General features: G+C 34.3%; 1 protein-coding gene across 7 annotated transcripts in view; it reads left to right on the top strand.

Annotated features, from left to right (window-relative positions):
• Positions 1 to 21,805, top strand: part of LOC103018708 (platelet glycoprotein 4) — a 113,976-nt gene that overhangs the window by 69,089 nt on the left and 23,082 nt on the right. For 4 of the 7 annotated variants that reach the window (XM_057550142.1, XM_057550141.1, XM_007187124.2 and 1 more), the window contains exons 2-3: positions 12,682 to 12,770; positions 13,256 to 13,464. In XM_057550142.1, the coding sequence (XP_057406125.1) occupies positions 13,345 to 13,464 (120 nt within the window). In that variant the 5' untranslated portion in view covers positions 12,682 to 12,770; positions 13,256 to 13,344. Of the gene's footprint in view, positions 1 to 800; positions 873 to 5,269; positions 5,328 to 5,369; positions 5,636 to 12,681; positions 12,771 to 13,255; positions 13,465 to 21,805 lie in introns of those variants that run through there. The other 3 variants (XM_007187123.2, XM_007187126.2, XM_057550140.1) reach the window with 3 other exon arrangements.

Raw genomic sequence — 21,805 nt, 5'->3', positions numbered from 1 at the left:
TCCAAACTTAACAGATTGTCAGATGGCATAGATGTCAATATAATTGTTTCAAAGACAGACTAGAGAGTATGGTTAGTATGTCTGTTTATTTACTAAGTGGAACAAAATCACTTTAAGTCTCATTATCCATCTGATTTCTGTTTTTATACATTCATCACAATGAAAGCTTCTTAGCATTTCAAAGCATATCACCTTGATCAAACCATCAGCTAATGTGAACGTGTAAATTGATTTCTCTAACCCTTCTTAAAATTATTTTATTGATTTCCTTTTTAAGACCCCACTTCAGGGACTATTTATAGGGTAGGTGACATTTCTCAACACAAAACTCTGTTGTACCCACAATTCAATGAATTTTATAGTTCTGCCACTGAAATTACAAATTAATTGCTCACATAATTTTTTTCAACCTCTTTTTGGTATTTGGTAGCTAAATGCTTATTTTTTTGTAATTGATTATTGATTTTTTTTCTTATTATTTCATAACAACATGCTTTGAGGCCTAGTTATTCTTTTACCTGAAGATTTCTGGTTTTCCCCCCTAATAATTTCCTTTCGAATGTACGAACACAAATTATCCTGACAACTATGCTGATCTTAACACTTCCGTAAGGTTCTTAGTATTGTTTAAATGTTGACTTTTCCCCACTCTCCTTAGACAGTTAAGTCTGTTTTGCAAACAGTTCAAGTAAAGGTAGGCGTGCCAACATATTTAGAAGGCCTGTGAAATTTACATATTGATCTGGCCCAGCCCACATCGAGAACTATCCACATATACAGAGGTGCTCTCTCTTTAATCTGTCTTTTACACACAGCTCCTACCATGACTTCTATGAGACATATGGGGACGTTTACTTTATATCACTAATGCAGTAAGTTTACTTTCATCGTGTGCTCTATTCATTAGACGACATAGCTTAAGTCTAAACTTTAATGACCCTGATATTCTGCATTTTACCTTTAATGACGTCCTTTGAAATTTTCCTTTAAACGTGATATTAAAAACCTCCATTTTAATCTCTCAAACTTTCGCTGGCATTACCGTGTACTGCTATGTCTTGTGCATTTAATATTCTCTTTTAAAGTTATGTACATATATATTTATTTTTATTCCTGCATGTGAAGCCCCCCCTCATCATATGACGCAGGTAGAACCTGCCATTGGTTTAATACTTCCATAAATGTAAGGCAGCAATTGAAAAAATAGGTATTTGTTTATATAGCACACACAGTCAGGTGTCTTATGCATGTGCATAAATATGTGTGTGTGTGTAAATCTTCATGATTAGTTACCCCAAGGATTAAAGTGATAAGAAGAATTTTGCCTTATGGTTTTACACTGGTAACTAATGTTTTGAGATACTTTACAGTGTTATGTGTTGCAGGTCTTCAGAATGAATTTTGTTTTAGCTAAACTCAAAATAATTCTGTTAACTGCCACTTACAGAATATGTTCACTGTTCATTCCTTGTTTATTGTACTTAGATATCATTTTCTAAGAGAAGGTTATTTAAAATTGTTATTCAATTTGAACAAATGTGTTGAAAAGAATACGTAAATGAGGTATTGATCAAGAACTTATTTATATATATATTTGTTTATTTCAGAAAAGAGTATAGGTTCTTCAGTCAGTCTTTCAGGGTTTTAATCCTTGTTTTGGCACATGCTAGCTGTTTGACCTCAACTAGTTGTCTAAAGAACATAGTAAGGTGGTGTGGTGGGTCAGTGAGATAACTTATGTGAAACACTTATTTCAACAACTGGCAGACAGTAAGCCCCTAATACATGTTAACTCTGTTACCTTATCATCATCATAATTTATAGGTCTTTGATTGCCCATACAATCTAGAATTGCAAAGCATATGATACTAAAATTCTTTTCATTTGCTAGACTGTAAAAAAAAAAAAAAAATGAATCACTTAAACATTTTTATCTACTATATAGAACCTGCATACATCTTTACGTTTTAAATTTAAATCTACCATATGATTTGATCTTCAGCTTGAGGCTGTAGGTAGGCTCTGTAATTATTCTCTTTGACAAGAAAGGAAATCAGGAATATGATGACTGTGTGCTGCCCAGTTCACAAAACCTATTATTATTAAAAGAGCTGTGGTCAGGACTTGGGCTGTGTGATTTCTCTTCTAGAACTCTTACTATGCATACATTGTCTACTTCTCAAATATGTTGCAATGTTTATAATTAGTCAACATACTTTACTCTTCCTCTTTTATTTCACAAGTGTTAAATTCCATGAATCAGCTCATCTAGAAATACTGTTCTAAAGGATTTTTTGAAACCATACAAATGCTAGAAGAAAGTTTATTATTTTTTATATTCTTGGAGAAAGACTTTCAAAGCATGACACAATACTTAAAAGGAATTGCTGTGAAAGTTAATGGCATAAAAATTGAAATTGTCAGTAATTTAAAAATACAATAAAAATAAAGTTTAAAATAGTCAAAAAGTTTTAAAAACTGTCAAATGTCAGAAGACTGACTATTTCCTTACTAGCTAATAAGGAAGGACAAACAAACCCACAGGGGAAAAAAAACAAGACGAACAAAGATATTATCACAAATATTTAAAAATATAAATGCCAATGTGCTTAAGAAAATAGGTGAACCTTCACTCAATTAAATATTTACCGATAAAATAAGTACTTGTTTAAAACAAAGTTTAGTGTAAACCAGTGTGAGTGATGTATGGAGAGAGGTATTTTCACACATTGCTGTGTACATGTATGAACAGAAATTTGGTAAAACTCCCCCTGCCAAAAAAAGTACATACTTTTAAATTTTACTTTCTGCTGTTTACTAGTGTTCTAGCACAGTAAACAAAACTATATGGGGACTTCCCTGGTGGTCCAGTGGTTAAGACTTCACCTTCCAATGCAGGGGGTGTGGGTTTGATCCCTGGTCAGGGAGCTAAGATCTCACATGCCTCGCGGCCAGAAAACCAAAACATAAAACAGAAGCAATATTGTAACAAATTCAATAAAGGCTTCATTCTCCATTTTCTGATTAAGAAAATAAGAATAAGTAGTTATTTAACTCCTAACCCCCAGTCAATATAGCTAGCAGTGGTAACATCAGAAGTCATGGATGTCTGTCTGATTCCAAATTCTAAGTGGTCTTCCAGAAAAAGAAAGAGTTCCCAAAGCACTGTGCCTAAGCTTACTTAAGCATATTGACAGTTTTATCTTTCATTCTACTAAATTTGTCTAGTGCTGTAGTGGATTTACAGAAGGCAAGGTATAGCCTCATATAAAAATATCCCTTCAAAATATTGCACATACATTATATTTTTAAAATGAAAACCCCAACATGCATTACTCAGAAATGGGTGCAGCAGTTTTCTGCCTTGTTCAAGGTGAATATTTTGCTCAAAATATAGAAATATGGTTGCAGATTTTACCTAGCTCTAGGTTTCCTGGGTCTTGTGTGCTAAACTGCTCAGAACGGTTGTCTATGGGATTGAACACTTAACAGCTGCCTCTGGGAATGTAAATTTGATTCTTTGGGCTGCTCATAGGAGGGTGTGACATTTTCCTCTCCAGAGACAGAGGATTTGGATGGCATTAGGCTACTGAGTAAATAGTGATCCAAGTAAGTTCAGTGTCAGCTTAGGCATCTATTTTACACGTATTTTTTCTGAATCATTTTTCTCTAACAGTGTTCAAATTTTCATTATAATTTAACTATCCTTGACTTCCCTGGTGGTCCAATGGTTAAGAATCCGCCTTCCAATGCAGGTGACGTGGGTTCGATCCTTGGTCAGGGAACTAAGATCCCACATGCTGTGGGGCAACTAAGCCCGCGTTCCACAACTACTTAGTCCATGCGCCACAAAGAAGAGCCCACGCACTGCAGTGAAAGATCCTGCATGCCGTAACTAAGACCTGACAGCCAAAATTTAAAAAAATAATAATTTAACTATCCTTTAAATATATTTAAGATATGCTGTTTAAAATGGCATCTGAACTCCTATGTTGGTGGGTTATTTCTGAATTGTCACACTGTAGGGTGTGTGTATTTGTGAGAAGGCTGAGAAGGAAATGTATCAAAGCAGCTTAAGTACAATAAAATAGATACTCTTCATCAAAATAATTATTAAATTAGCTTTTACACTACCTTTTTATTAATACAACAAAGTTAAAAGGTCACAATTATAAGGGAATCATCTTTTTAAATTATCTGAAATCTCTGTAAGTTACTCTTTTTAAATGAAAAGCATCAATCATAATGAGATTACACAAGGCCATTTCTACTTTATCGTAATTAAATGATCAGATATTTTTTAAAAATTCCAATATACCTGAAGACTTTTATAACTTATTATTAATTTTTAAATAAATGTGTCTATAAAAATATCCTGGAAAAAGAAAGCAATGCTAGAGGAAAAAGAGTGCTTTGGATTCCTTTCCAGTTGTATTGCACAGCTAGCAAATGAGAGGATCCAACACACGCCCAGAAGTGACAGCACAAGCAATCCAGTGAGGACTGGTTTAAATACAATCTGATGAACTAAATGTATTTCTGCCTATTACTGTTAGGTTGTTGTCTTTCAAGGTTGACTTAGAGGCATTTATTTAGCTGGTCTATCTGATAGATGACAGTTTAACCTTCTGAAGATTTTGATTTTTGCCTGTATGTTTCTGAGAATTTCTTTGTAAAAATGTGTTTTTAAAATTAAGGGTCTTTTTTATCCTTCCAAAGTGCAAGATTTGGTTAGATTTTAAAATAATGACTTTCTTTTAAAGTAACTTTAGTATATGCTTTTTTACATTAAAAGGTCATCCTAAATAGTAGAATTATTTAAATGTTATGTAACAGTTGTCTTTTTATCTGAAGAGATCTAAGAGAAATTTAATTTGGGGGGTTTTCGTAGAAGGATTTTGCTGTGCTTATGAAACTTCTATAAAACTAAGAGAAAATAATAAATAGTGAAGAACTTCCAGTTAGAACAATAGGCTATTTCCTTTTTTTAACGTCTGTTTGTCATCCTTGTTGATTGACAGAGTCTCCAGTCGTTTTCGCAATTATTAGCCTCAGCACACTTTAGATTTATGATGCATAGAAAAGTGCATTTTGTTTAAACTTTATGAAATGAGGTTTTCAAGCAGGAAAGTTAGACTCTGATAATTCTGCCCAATCTACACTTTCCACCCCTGGGCCCAGTTTATCATCTGGAATAATGATTCTGCAGTAAAAGAGTATATTAGAGGCTACTCAACAAGTTAGTTCCTTTTGTCTCTCTGGCCTCTGACTTACTTGGATGGGAAAATGGCCAAAAGAAAAAAAAAAGCAGAGGATCTCAGATATAGGTAATGGGTCCTTACCAGAACATAAAAATAGACCTGTAGGAGCCATATCAGTGGTGGGATGTGTGTGGGGTTTTTGTTTGTTTGTTTGTTTGTTTTAATTACTCTTGCAACAAAACACTCACTGGGATCTGACGTCTGTCTGTCTGTCTCTCTCTTTTTTTTTTTCTTAAAGCATATTTAAACTCACACTTTTTATAATGGGGATTTCAGTGTAGGGTTTTCTGCTGAATACCATTTGGTGCTACTAAGAATTGACCGTTCAAATGTTGGAGCATTTGATTGAAAAATCCTTCTTAGCCTTTTTAAAGGTAAGTCATAATGATTTTTTTTTTAATAAAAAGATTTCTATCTCCCAAATGATAGGAGATGACACTACTATATAAACACCCGTTAGAAGTTATAGAACAGAACAGCAAGCAGGAACTGTTTTCTTGAAGTCATTAGGCTTTTTTTAAAAAGTAGGTTTGTGTTCTTTTCTAAGTTATCAATCTTCTTACCTTTTATGTTTAAAAAAATATTGAAACCTTGTCCACCAGCCTATGCCATTTTGTTTCTTGATGTTTAAAATCTTGTTTATTTGTAAATATTTATTTGTTAATATTTAAAATGATGTACTATCCAATTTGATTATTGTAGAACTTTCATTGTCTACTTAGGCTATTTATACATGATTTTTAATTTAAATTATGAATGAAAATCAACATAAATAAAAACCAGTATAGTAGGATTAGTTCTTATAAATGACTTGCCACTCTATGCCAACATGCTTTCTAATATGCAATTGTTAATTACCTATTATTTTAGAGAGTCGTTATTTTGTTTAATCTTCTATCTTAATTTCACAACCTTTAGTGAACCTGACTTTGTCTACATGGTTAAATGCAGTGCATCTTTTGGATATATTCTTATTAAGTATTTTTTAAAACTGAACAAAGATATTGTAATTGCTACTGGGGATGGTTAATTGTATTAATTTCAAATAATGATTCTGATTTATATAAATGTTTATAAATTATATAAAATTTGGTAACAGAATAAAAAAAACAAAATTAAAGTTTTTGGATATTTAGGAAGCTTATTACAAATATCAGCAAATTATTTTCTTGAATGATTATACAATGTTTAAAGGACAAATCATTCTAGAGAAATTAAAAGTTTTAATTTATAGTAATTTATAGTAAGTGAATTCATACATAACTGTAAATGGCATAAATTCTCTAGAGTAAATTTCTAACAGTTTCTAGAATTGTAACATATTGAAAGATGTTTTTGAAATCTTTGCATGTACTTTTCAGTCCTTGACTGTGTAGTTTTAAATTAGTAAAAGAAACAGTGTTTTTAGTATTCGTTCAAAAAATAACCAAAATAATAATTTTTAAAAATTTTGTTATGTAGAGAGTCCAGTGGTGGACTGGATTTATGAGAGAAAAAATACATAGAAATTTTTTTCATTTACCAAAATCATTATGAGACCGGAACAATAAATCCAATACAAAATCATCAGAAATTAAGCTGGGAGGAATAACATAATTACAACTGGAGAGGTATTGGACAGAGTGTACCAAAAATTTTGGAATTTATTTTGGAAGTTATAGTTGCTAGGCTTAATTTTTAAGAAAATGTTAGCAAAAAATACTTGTGGATTTTTTTTTCTTCCTGAAGGAATGGATTCTGTAACTGTTTTCTGATTTAATCAAAACATGTTTTAATTCACTGGCCCAAGTCATGGCTGAAAGTTTCAAGGAGCATTAGTCTAACCTAGAAGCTGCCTTTTCATTTGCATGATATTCTAAATCCTGGTATACATAAGAATAAACCATTTCATCAGACTTTATTGTAACCTAAGAGTTTTGGAAATAATCATTCTTCTTTGTGTAACTTATACACATTTATTAGATTTTTAAAAAATAATACTTGGCCAATTTGCAATAACATTTTACTATTATGTTATGGTTGTTCAATATAATATTCCATAATATTTCAAATCACATAACATGTGCTATGATAGGAATTTTTATTCATTATCTCATTGAATTTTATTTGACATTTTTAACCATATATGATGTATTTATATCCATTTTAGAGAAAACTGAGCCACAGAAAACTATAATGTTAGACTGCGAATTGAACCTAATTATTTGAATTCAAAGCTCAGAATCATAATTATTGCAAATCTTATAGTATTCTACTGTTTATAGTAAGAGTTGGGTTGGGAAAAAAGAGATAATAGCATTTCTATCTAGGACTCGACAATCAAGAATGGCTCTAGATAATCCTATTTAAATGGACATGACTCTAAGAGAATCATTTCAAACCTATAGTAATCTCTATACGCAAGTACTCCAAAAACTACTCCAGAAATGTTGGTTTGCTTCTAGAAGAACATTTAGTGTAATAATGAAGTCAATGTAATTATTGTTTTAATTTTCTAAGACTACCACCAAAACAAGTTTTAAGTTGTTATATTTGAAAGGCATAGTTTAGTAAAGCATGTTATAGTTTTGTATTATAGTTTTGTAGAGGTCTATAAACTTTTTTCTATTATATATGTTTAGCTCCATATATTCTGATAGGATGGAAATGCCCATATAAATTAAAAGGATTATGGTAACTTGAATAAGAGAAGGTGTCGGAGATCGCCTAATCTAGTTATTTAAACATTTTCCACATAGCCGTTGGGTTCTGTGGGGATGACTCAGAGCCCAAATGAGATGTGACTGGAAGGGGAAAGGGCCACAGTTCTTGCCAACTTTGACCAGAATAGCTTTGACCAGATAGTTCTTTTAACTATCTTTATATGTTGGGATTGTGTGTAAAATAAGTACTAGTCTAATGCCCTTCTGTTTCCACATAATGAAACACAACCAGATTTAAATGATTGATTTAACTAGCTTGATGTGAATCTGCATCTTACTCATGGCTAGGGAATCATGGTTTTGTAAACACACCTAGATATCATATAAAGTAAGAGTGTGAACAGGAACTTAATTTGGAAAGCTGATTTTCATCATTCATATTCAACCTGTTGTTGAATTAATCACCCCCAAAACTCTAAAACTGGGTTTTGTGGGCAGATACTGTATTTATTAGGTGAGGAAGACTGTGTATCAAAAGAATCACAGTGTGTGTCTAGTGGAAAACAGAGGTGTGTGATCTGGTTTCCTATTCCAAGGAAAAGTGGAAGGAAGGCTTATGGATAGAATAGGAAATTTCTAACTCACTCATGAGTTAGAAAATGTCATCCAGGTCCTGGCATTCATTTATGGTACAAGTACATACTCTTATAATCTGAAACTGTTAAAGTTTCGTAGTTCACATCCCAGGAAACTGTACCTCTGGGCCATGCCTTTTCTGGGTGGAGTTTCCCAGGAAACACAGCTCTCTCTGCACATGGGAATAATTACAGATTCTCTGGGAACTTTATTATTCTGACCTACTAATGGAGACGCTTCTTATAGCTCAGTCTCAGTTCCTACCACCAGGTTTCCAACATAGTGGAAAGGCATAACGCTCATAAGTTCATCTAGAAACACTTTGTAGATATGACAGCAAAAAAAAGAAACAGCCACGTGAACATATACTCATGAATTCTACAAAAGGAACAGGATTTAATGTCTGTGAAATGACAGGATACAGCTGATCTCCATATAGACTCAAGAAAGTTATGGGATTAGTGATATCTTAAAACATTTCTTTTTATTTTCTCTTCCTTCTTCTTATAGGTCTCAAAAATATGTTTTCTTTCCTGTACCTTTGATTATTTTTTGTTTTCTCAATTTAAGTACTTTAAGCAAGAAGTAAGTTATTACAGACATCAATGTCTTATTATGAAGAAGAAATAACAGTGAAAAAAAAACTTAATCTAAAATTAGCAAGTAAAATAAATTTTATTATGTAAGAAGCTGTACTATTGAGAAAACCAAGTGTGCAAAACACAAATTTTATGTGCTCTAAATGGCTACATGTGAGAGGAGAGTGGGGAATAACTACACTTTTTTTATGAAGCTCTTGAATAGAATGTCCTGAGTAACCTGAACTTTTATGTATTCAGTGCATGTCCTACTTTATTTGTTGGTCCTTCCTTTGCTTCAGGTGAATAAAACTACAGTTGACCCTTGAACAGAACAGGTTTGAACTTTGTGGGTCCACTTTTACACAGAATTTTTTTGGTAGATACTACAGTACTACCTGATCCACAATGTGTAGTTGGTTGGATCCACAGATGCAGAACTACAGATAAGGATGGCTGACTGTATGTTATATGTGGATCTTCCACTGCCTGCAGGGTTCATAATCCCTCTGTGTTGTTCAAGGGTCATAAGGTTAAAGTATAATTATAATAGCAATACTTACTTATGGTGACAGGGCACTGAAGCATAATAAATGAATGCAGGTAAGTAGTTCCCCCATATTCACGGGTGTGGAGGATACCTTCTAAGACCCTCAGTGGGTGCCTGAACCCAGAGATAGCACCAAACCCTAAGTAGTCCCCCTGTAGCCAAGAGTTTGCTTTCTACAGGTTCAGTTACCTTCACTTGACCACTTTTGACCATGGGTAAGTGAAACTGTGGAAAGCAAAGCCATTGATAAAGGACTACACTACACATGTGAAATATCTTGCCTATTCTTAGAGAGAAAAAAAATAGAAACTTACATCAAGGTAACAAAAGTATGTCGGCCAATAGAAAATGTGAAAAATTAGATAAACTCAATCTTTTCCTGTTGAAAATATCAGTACACATATGCAGGAATGTTAGAGTAACTCTTGTATCTTTGCTTATGCATCATCCAGACAGTGTCAGACTAAGAACTGTCTAACCATGCAATTCAACCCAATAAATTATTGACACTTCTGTTTTCTGATGAACTTGACTCAACAGTAGTGGGCTGTGTATACTATCTCACTTCAGTTTTAAGTTCAAAGCAGACAGAGCCTAGGCAGTACCCAGGTCTGCCCATGACTTCACATCTCTGGGCTCAGGGTCCTTGGAAGTCATAATAATGAGTTTTCAGGTTTAAAGAGAGAGGCATTGAATAACCTGTTGCCCCCTGGGTCATCCAGTGGACTTTCTTGGGACTCTTTGCCCCTTGCAGAAACTCTTTCCTGTAGTCCATGGGGCTGCTTGAATAAAGGAGAATGATTCTGGGAAAGGTCAGGTAGATTCTTAACCAGGTGATGGCATAGATCTGGAAAGGGGCAAATAATACACACCTCTATCCATCTCAGAAACAATAGAATTGTAATGTTTAACTCATTTTATATTCCATCTGTCAGAATAGCAAATGACATTAATATTGAATAATTTTTAGTGGTGTTTATATAGAAAATACAGTATCTTTCTGAAAGAGATGATTTTATCTTTGAGTTGTATTTTTTAATAGATTCATGATGTTATAGAAACAAAACTAGAATTTGACCCTCGGGATTTCATGTCCCAATTTTTTAACGAATTGCAGTCCATAGGTTTCTACAGAGATTCTCCTCAAGTTTCCAAAACATGGGATAGGATAGTGTTAGTTGGGAGTGGGGAGACCAAGTTAGGAATCAGGATCTCGGGGTTCCCACCACTGCTGTAATCAAAGTCACTCTGCCTGGTCTTCCATGTAAGAATATGAGTGAAGAACCAGTTCAGCTGCCTAAATTAAAAACTGGGGATCTCATCTTAGCATCTTATTTTACACATGAGGAAACGGAGGACTAGAGTTATTAAGTGACTTGCCCAAGGTCAGCTGGCAAGAGAGTAGCCAATCACGCTTCGGTTTATTTATTCTCCAGTCTACCAGTCTCAATTACAGCAGGTTCGATCCCTGTATTTTGATGACTACCTTAAGTATAACTTGTAGATTTTGAACTGGAGAATGTTCTATAAAATGGGCATTCAGTAAAATATTACTTGATAAGCTCCCCTGAATATGATCACTTGAATACAGTACAGAACACCTGGGTGACATTCTCTACTTAGCAATTATACTGATCGTTTAAAAGATGATGTTTCACAAAAATTTTAAGGTGCTGTACAATTATCCTTTGCAAAGGAGATTCTACTTGTGAATATCTAGTCATTATTATCAGGTTTAAATAATTTGTTCCATTGCATTATGACCATCCTGGCCAAAGCCATAGGAGGTAGCATATATTCTTCCCCTTCCACCCCCAAGCAATTAATAAAAAGCCAACTCTACTTGCTCAGGGACACATAAAATTCCACAGGAAAAATAAATCACTTGTTTAGGCTTGTGTGTTTTGTTTACGTTGGAAAAAAACATGTGAGACTAATGACTATTCAAGCTTCTTAGCCATGAGGACCTCAGTGTGAATCAGTTTGCTCATCCTGATTTACAGTGGAAGCATCCTAGCTATAAGGCATTGGTAAAGGGAAATCCTAAAGGATGAAAAATAAATAAATTGCCATAAAAAATTTTATAGCATCTTTTTCCATTTTGGGGAAAAGTTTTATTTTCTTAACATTAGTCTTAACACTATTTTCTTAGCTATGCAATGAATACTTTAAAAAAACTAAATGTTTCCTCAAGTGGAAAGAACTACTAATAAAATCATCAGAGTGGTACTTCAACCACAACAAAGCTATGGAGGGAAAATCTGAGACCATAAAAAAATATAATTATTATTATACTTACAAGGTTGAGAAAAATATTGCGTGTGCCTCTTTTTTGTCTGTAGCCTCCCTTCTGTTGGCATTTTTGATTTCCTTGGCCGGGGGCATTTTGAAGTAGGGAATATTTGTTTATAAGCTACAAAGCACATTCTGTTTATTGATGTCAGGTCAACCCCATTATAAAAAATGCTATTGCAACCAAAATAGCTCAAATGAGTATGTTTTCAATATTTGAATAATAAAGTCTTATTAACTTTGTTACAATAGGATCTACTTATTCCACGAAGAGTTTTCTTCCAAAGATAAGACTAAGTGAAATACATATTGACACAATCTAGTTGCTTTTAATAGAATTGGCATGAGTCAGTTGCCCATGACAAAATGAACAATATTGCCCTTGAATATGTTAAAATATATATATTTGAGACCAGCAAGAAAGCAATGTCTATCACAGAAACTAGACATCCTCTACATATTTTCTTTAAAGTCTTTTCACCTTTAGACTATCTAAAAATCAGTATTAAAAAAAGAAATTGAAAATGAAGTACTCTTCTTTAAAATATTTCAATGTTTTCAACACCATGTATAAGAAAGAATGCAGGCGTGAACTCGATATTGATGAAAGTGGAATTTTCTTTTAATAGTGATTATAATTTTGATGATATTAGGGAGTAATCTAGTGCTAATTTTCTGACAATGTATTTTCCCAATTTACTCATGCTTTTTTGTTTTAACAGATAGCTTACAATTGATTACAAGAATTGGTTCCTCTGAGACTCATCAGATCATTTCCTGTAAAATCCGTATCTTTCTATCTGTGAAAAAGGTAAAGAAAACATCTGTCACCAAACTTGCTTAGCATTTAGATGTGATAGACATCAGTCCACCCACATTCAGTTTGCAGGAGAACTCCAGTTAGGGTGCAGATGGTTGTGTTGGGGTGGAGAAGCCAGATAGAGGGTGAAGATGCCCGTAAGTGTCCCAGGCTGATGCAAGGTAAGCAGAGGGCGAGAGTACAGTAAGCATATTCTCCTTAGATAAGATTTCAGAATGTTAATCATCCATAGAAAGAAAATTTTAAAGAGGAGAACTTTGAAGAACTGCTCTATGTGACATTATTTATTACTTCTACCACTGGCAGGTAGGTCAAATCAAGAAAGGACAAGACCTAGAAAGTTTTGTTTAAAAAAAAAAAAGCATCTGTTTATTTATAACTGGCAAAATGATCTGTTTCAGTTGCGTGTTTTCCTTGTACTTTGATCTTTTTGTACGATACTTATGCTTCTCTTTATGATCTCCTTCTAATGATAGAACCAGTCCTCTTGGAAACCACCTTCATCAGGCCCAGGAGTTTAAAAGAAGCAGGTGCTGAACCTTAGTTTTTTCCCTGGACAAGAAAAATGGGCTGCGATCGAAACTGTGGGCTCATCGCTGGTGCTGTCATTGGTGCAGTCCTGGCTGTGTTTGGAGGTATTCTAATGCCAGTTGGAGACATGCTTATTGAGAAGACAATTAAAAAGGTACAAGTAATTTCGAGAATATTTCTTGCCATCCTGATTCATTCTATCTTCCATCCCTTTTTGGCTTAGGGTGGCTGTTTGATATTTCATTGTAACTGGCAATAATGTGTCTCCAACACAAACGTGATTGTGAACTACTGAAACTCTACATGATAGAGAAGTGGTCACAGTATGATGTATATTCTACCATCATATTCTATATGAATGCACTGTCATCTTAGGTCTAAATATTTAATTTCTGATAAAAACTATTATAGGTATGCAGGTAAGTAGAAATAATTGCATTTAATTATGTCAAAAGAGTATGCTGATAAGCTTTTGAATGAGAAATGAGTGTTATTTTGTGAGGGTACATTTATAAAATTGTTGCACTTTGATTAATGTTGAGAAAAGTAAAATCATATTTAATATATATATAACTTAAACAAAATTGTGTTTAATATTGATGTAGGAATATTTGGTAAAACTGGTAAAAATTATTTTTGTTTGGTAAACTGCTCAATATGATATGTGTAATAATATATGATTGTCTTATAAACATTTCTTATTGATGAAGTTTGATAATTGACTTTTAGAAAATACTTCCAGAAATGTTATGTAGAACATTTCCTAGTATATATGTAACAAGTTGACTGTAGTTTTAACAGAACTAAAAATAAAAGTGACTAAAATATATTTAGTCACCTATATATTAAGTCACTAAAAATAAAGTGACTTAATATATAGGCTTTGTACAACAAACTAGAATTCATCTCCCACCCTAGTTCCTTCTAATTCAGTTTCATACTCACCAACTTCAATTGATAAAGAGAAGGAAGACTAGAATACAGAAAAGTAGATCTGCTCAAGTCCTAAACCAGGGATGGCAAATTCAAATGGCTTCAGGGGTTTGGAGACAAGGTTTAAAAAAAAAAAAAAAAAAGTGGGGAACTACCAAGAACAAGGTAAAAACAAGACAAGGACTATCGTGAATTTAAAAGTGTGTGCTCTGCCCAAAGGCATGTATGTTCATTTTTAAAATACAATGCTAGCCAAATAAAACATATCTGAATGCTGGCCTCAGCTCTCAGCCTGGTTCAGATGTCAGCAGTCTAGATGTCAGTAAGCACAGTGCCCATGGAGAACAACAAGAACTGAATCTGAAAATGGGCTAGACTACCAACTCACACTGCAATTTCTGTTCCTGCCAAGACCTTGATCTGTCTCATCCATTCATCCATGTTTAACATCTTACTCTTACTAGGAGTATAAACACATACAATTATATTTCACTAAAGCACTGACCTAATTGACAAATAAATATGAAGATTTAATTTCAAATCTAGTTACCCAGGACAAGAAGTTACTATTTTCCAATTTTTTTTTTTTTTGTTTAGCTAAAATGCTTAGACTTTAAATTTTAAAAATTTTCTCACTATACCATTATAGCTCTTGTCTTAGTATAATAGGTTTTTTAAAAACAGGACATTTTTAGGTACAGTTTCTATACTTGCACGCTATATTTGCTTAATAACAATATAGTCATTTCTATCCTTTCTCTTGCTAACAGACTGCAAAATTTTCAACCTCATGCATTTAAATTAAATTAAATTCCATCTCCTTCCTTGGAATTCCCAGTTTTCTTGATATTATTATTATTATATTTTATAAATTTATTTATTTATTTTTGGCTGTATTGGGTCTTTGTTGCTGCGCACGTGCTTTCTCTAGTTGTGGTGAGCAGGGGCTACGCTTCGTTGTGGTGCACGGGCTTCTCATTGCGGTGGCTTCTCTTGTTGAGGAGCACGGGTTCTAGGCACGTGGGCTTCAGTAGTTGTGGCATGCGGGCTCAGTAGTTGTGGCTCGCAGACTCTAGAGTGCAGGCTTAGTAGTTGTGGCACACAGGTTTAGTTGCTCTGCGGCACGTGGGATCTTCCTGGACCAGGGCTCAAAACTGTGTCCCCTACATAGGCAGGTGGATTCTTAACCACTGTGCCACCAGGGAAGCCCTATTTTTAATACAGTTCAATAGAGACAGACAGGTGATGGTGAGGTGGGGAGTATCTAATAGTGCGAGAGGGAATTGCCATTGTTCAGCACCCTTTCTGCTCTATAAACTTGCTTCTCTTCTGTATGTTCTGTGGCGAGAGAACAGGATCAGTTCTAACACAGAGCTATAACTTATTTTTTGGAAAAATCTTCAGAACAGAAAAGTGACAATAATCTTCCAGTGCACAGCATTTTAGACTAAGACTATTTTTTGATACATAATTGATCATCTGTAGCTGAATAGTGATCATCTGTTCTTTCTTATTATTCAACAATATTATTCATTTAGACCCTGTTAGATGGCATGAGAGGTGCCAGCATCTATTTTAATTGTTTAATATTTTTATTTTATTTTATTTTTAATTTATTTATTTATGGCTGTGTTGAGTCTTCGTTTCTGTGCGAGGGCTTTCTCTAGTTGTGGCAAGCGGGGGCCACTCTTCATCGCGGTGCGCGGGCCTCTCACTGTCGCGGCCTCTCTTATTGCGGAGCACAGGCTCCAGACGTGCAGGCTCAGTAGTTGTGGCTCACGGGCTTAGTTGCTCCGCGGCATGTGGGATCTTCCCAGACCAGGGCTTGAACCCGTGTCCCCTGCATTGGCAGGCGGATTCTCAACCACTGCGCCACCAGGGAAGCCCTAATTGTTTAATATTTATCTCTAAGTTCATAATGGCTAATCCTGAGGAAATAAGAGTTGTGAGCCATCAAAAATTGGCTTTTATATAGAGGCTAAGAGAGAATAAAATAAATATTTATCTCAAGAAATATAAATTTTAACTGGGGAAAAGCATATTGTAAAAAACTAGAGACCTGTGAAATTCTATAATCGAATTCTAAAGCATATACTATAGAAAATAAATATTATTTAGAGAGAGAACTTGCTCAGAGTATTCAATAACTTCAGGAAGAAGGTGAGACTTGAATTGGATTTTGAAGCATAAAATTTTGAAAGTCCAAAGAAGGCTCCAATAGAAGTGTCAAAGGACTGTTTAATACTATGGGAAAAGTTGTGGAAATGCAACTAAATGTTGTGACGAGGGAAGGAAGAATATTAAAAAATGTGCCAAAAATATAGGATTAACAGGAGAGACAATTAGAAAAATAATAACATGGGGTAAGATTTAGGAAGCTTTGAACATCAGTCAGAAGACTAATTAATGACATGACAGGCAATAATAGTTGGTATATGTTTTCTGGTAGGTGTTAGATATAACAAAATCTGCATTCAGAGATTGATATCAAGTATACTATATAGTAATATATATCATACATACTAATATACCATACTATATACTAATATACTAATAAAGCATTTATTTAGTCCTACTAAGAGCTGCATATATACTAATTCATTTAATCTTCACAAATATCTATTAGAAGGTACTATTATTTTACCCATTTTACAGTCACAAGACCCTAAATCAACTTGCCAACTCACCTAGCCAAAAGGAGGACGAGTTAGTTTCCAAAGCTAGGCAACCTGAAGGGAGAGACTAGATGATTTACACAGTTTTGTACTCTATAATTGTACAATAGAATGTACTGGAAAGTGAGGAGACTGAAAACAGGAAACGCTATGTAGGACATGACCACTTTCAAGGAGAATTTAAGACTCCCTTTAGAAAGATCTTTGCACAGTCTGCGCATAACAAAAGGCACTCTGGTCTAGTGTGGTGGAGTATATAGAACTGATGGGTGATGGGATGCAATGGGATAGAGGGACTAAACAGGGAGAGAGAGGAGTAAAAAGAACAAACTGCAAGATGTCCAGTTGTTATTGATAGAAATGTATACATTAGAAGAATAAAAAACAGACATTTTATAAGTGATTTGATAGGAACATCAGTGTATATTTCAGAGGTCAGAGCTCAAGAGATTTGATCATTATTATAGAGAATACAGATAAAACTAAACAGTAGATTTGCTTAAGGAGAATTTGAATATAGAGACAAAAGGGCAGAGAAATTACTATAGGATTTGTGCATTCAGAGGTAGGTAGGAAAACGAAAACAGAAAAGGGTAAAATTATTTTATATGAAGAAATGAAAACAATAGAGTGCATTTTTTGCAAGTTAATAGGAAGCCAGTTTTCAGGGAAAGAGAATAAAATGATCTCAGGCAGATGAAAATTAAGGAAATAATGGTTAGAATATGGTCAGTAATGACTTTGAAAGTATAATTTCAGTTGGGTAGGGTAACAAAGCAGGGATAAAATAAAGAAATAGAGTGCTTTCCCTTCTTGTTTTTGAAATGAGGGTTATCTGCAATCTTTGGTTTACATTGTAACCCAGCTCAATATCCACAGACTAAGACATCATCAGAATCCCTTCAATGGTCAGGGGCTGTGTGGTACATTTAAGACTAAGCCTGAGTTTGCTCTCAGCTGTTCATATATCCATGATGACCTTGCCCATTTGAATCATGTAAAGATCCTGGGACTTTTTCTTTATTTAAATAAAACTGTTTCTTTTTTATTTAGCTTACAAAATTATTTTTTAAATGAGATTGGCATACGTATCTGTTCGGCATGCGATATAAGTCAAATCTTTGAATTGTGTGTAATCCCAGAGAGCCAAGTATCTTAACTACTGACTCAGAGCACTTAGGTTAATGCTGGTATTTTACAAATATATACAAGTTTTACTACTGGTCAGTTTTGTCTACCATTGAAACTTATTGCAGATTACTTGCTTTATTTAATGGTCTAGTAGCAAATTGGCAAAGTTATTACCTGTATACAAGCACCATGCAAAAAAAGAAGTGAAGTGCTTAATTTAAAAAGATCAGAAAATCATCTCATGTTGTTATCTAATTTTTAAATATAGAATTGAGACTCTACGATGCCTTCCAGTTCTAAAAGATGGCACCCTGACACCAGCCTTTGAAATGGCCTAAACTAGTCCATACATTTTACTTCATGTGTATGTGTGTGTGTATATGTATATATATGTATTTCTTTTTTTTTTTTTTTTTTTTTATGAGGATCTTGAATCAGATGCGTATGTTTGATTGATTGATTGATTGATTGATTTTGGCTGTGTTGCGTCTTCGTTTCTGTGCGAGGGCTTTCTCCAGTTGTGGCAAGCGGGGGCCACTCTTCATCGCGATGCGCGGGCCTCTCTCGTTGCGGAGCACAGGCTCCAAACGCGCAGGCTCAGCAGTTGTGGCTCACGGGCCCAGCCGCTCCGCGGCATGTGGGATCTTCCCAGGCCAGGGCTCGAACCCGTGTCCCCTGCATTAGCAGGCAGACTCTCAACCACTGCGCCACCAGGGAAGCCCCTATATGTATTTCTTTACTCGTTATTTCCAAGGGATATTTTCTAGGGACTTCGTGCTTTTTATGCATTATAACTGGAAACTTGTTTACCAGTATTTTAGACTTTGATTCCTAGTAGATTCGTGTGGGCCCAGCAGGTTTATGCAATCTTGCTAGACACACTAAAAGTCAATGGCATGGGCTGCCACGAATGTGGAAAGTAGAAATTATCAAAGGACTTCAGAAAAAGGTCGAAGTTCTGCCACCATTTACAAAGGTTAGTTTATCACTTGACACTGTTAATGTCACTTGATATATGTTTGGTGAATATTATATAACATAGGCAATTTCAAATAATTTTAATTTAATTTCCCTATGAGAGTAACTGTAGAACACCAAGAAGGGAATTAAAGATACCTTTTTTTCCAATTAAAAACTAATGTTCAATTATACCATCATTCAATTATACCATCATTTCCTTCTCCCATTCTTGAAAAGAATGATCCTTCAGTAGCCAAAAAAAATGCTTCCAGATAAAATAAATTGAAATAACAATTATTTATGTTCATTAAAATGACTAGAATTTCAAATCAACATACATATTTAATAGTAAAATTAATTTATAATAATTTCATAATATATGCTTAGAGCATTTCCAGATATGATAAAATCATTTTTACATTATTATAGTATCTAAAAAGCTCAAAAAAAGTGCCAGAAGTATAGGTTGTTAAAGATGGTAGCATTTGTTTTAAATTTAATGATAATATATGAGAACATGAAATAATCTAAAACAAATTATAAATTTAAATAGCAGAATAACATGGTTTAAACACATATATTTGCATATTAGCTCCAATAATAAAATCACTTTAAAATGTTTTAAGAAAAAGCAGATCAGCATGTGTAATTTTCTCCCTCCAGCCCAATTTAATATCAACATAGTTTACTTTTCATACCAAATACAAAATCTCCCATTTTAGGTTCTTACATAAACTCTTGACGGCTGATTTCTCAGTTCCAGAAACACATTAAATCTGATCCATTTCACCAAATGTTATTCTGTGGTTTAATTGATGACTTGATAACCTGAGACTAAAACCACTTTTTGACTCTCAACACAACTGGCACTAATATTCTAATTCATTCTCTCTCTCAGCACGCGCACACACACACACACACACACACACACACACACATGCATCATGTACACACATAAGAGAATATTTTTTGAACATGGGAAGACTGCTTGTAGCTGGTCCTAAACAGAACAAATTGTAATAGTGAGTGGAGAGGATAAAGACCCTTTTCAGTATGTTTCTGCTTTTTAGGGAAATTTTGATTTCACTGGATGGAGAATAAATAGAAAAGTGATTAAATAGAAGAAGTAGTGTCACAGGATTTTACATGAGTTATTGCCACATGAATGGTTTAGACAGGAATCCTATGAACGAAGTAGTTAAAGCAATCTGGAAAGTAAGTGAGATGAGAGTTCTCCCTCTAAGGGGTGGAGAGTATTTGTATAATAATAATAGTCAAGGTTTACTGAATGTGCTAACACTGTTCTGAGTGCTCACATTTATTCATTCTTACAATAACCTATGAGGATAAATATTTAATTACAGCATATTCCACTTATTTTGACTTTCAAAAATACTAATTTCATATAGTTCAATCTAATATTATTAGTATCCCTATTTTACAGATAAGGAAACAGAGGTACAAAGAAATTAAATAACCTGCCCAGGTTTAACTGGTTAGCATGTGACCAAACTGGGAATCAAACTCAGCATCTATTTCATTGTTAACCACTTCACTCTAGGCTTTGAGTGAAGAAGCCAGTATACTTGGTCAGGCTGGGAGTAGGCTAAGGAAATCTACTCATAGATTAAAATCTCTTGGACTTCCCCAGTGGTCCAGTGGTTAGGACTCTGCGTGCTTCCACTGCAGGGGGCATAGGTTTGATTCCTGGTCAGGGAACTGGGATCTGCATGCCACATGACGTGGCCAAAAAAAAAAAAATAGATCTGCTATATACGATTCCGTCTCTTGGTACTCTGTAAGTGCCCTGAGAAATGGGACGATAGATTTTCTACATATGTATTCTATATACTTCAGGCATAGGAAGATATCAAGGACATTTTAGTAGTTACACTAAAGTTGATGAGTACTGTTTTCCCATAACAGCAATAATCAAGTGACCAGGTGACTAGATAGAGGGCATTACAGTCCCATATATCTGCCTTTAAATTAATGTAGCAAAATAGAAGTTTCAAGGTAAGTGGCTTTAAACCCAGCTAGAGACCCTGTCATGTGGCAGTCATCAGGCTGGCATCCACTCATTACTAGGGCTGGATGGTCTGAACACTTAAAGTCAGGGACAGATACTGATATACATATTAGCCAAGTGAGAGGATGTTAAATATTACTTTTTCTGTACACATAATTATCACCTTTGTACTTCCAATTTAGTAAAAGATCTGCAAAATAGGGTAGAGAGTCCAAAGTCAACTTAAAATCAAGGCCTCCTAAATTTACAAAAACATAAAAACTTTTGCTCCTTTTAGAGGAACTTATGATATATTTAGCCTTCGTAGTCAAAGAGGCCTATACAATTTTTTAGTACATTTGGTAATGTTAGGATCAGAAGAAATTCATTCCTATTGTGACTGCTTCAATATTTTCTCTGTGTCTCTGAACAAACCATGGTGTTATGGAAACCACACAAGATTGGAGTGAAACACCAAATTCTCCATTATCTACTACTAGATTGTCATACAACATTGAATCAGACACCTGCTTCTCTAGGCCCCACTTCTACTTCTAAAAACTGGATGGGGTTAGATGACCCTAATTCTAAAGCTAGTAATTCAATGCATTCATTTCAACTCTTAGTGTTTCAATTTCCCCATTAAAAAAAATCTCTAGGACAACAAATAAGACAAAGTAATTCATGGCCTTAGAAGAAAGGCATGATACAGTTACAATGTCTTTTGATATGAAATGCACAGGCATCAGAGTTAGGGAGTTTTCTGTCCTGCCAAGTACATTATTGAG

Source organism: Balaenoptera acutorostrata, chromosome 7 (genome assembly GCF_949987535.1).
Source record: "Balaenoptera acutorostrata chromosome 7, mBalAcu1.1, whole genome shotgun sequence".
NCBI lineage: Eukaryota > Metazoa > Chordata > Mammalia > Artiodactyla > Balaenopteridae > Balaenoptera > Balaenoptera acutorostrata.
The sequence above is the reverse complement of the archived record's forward strand: the minus strand, read 5'-3'. Positions and strand labels throughout refer to the sequence as shown.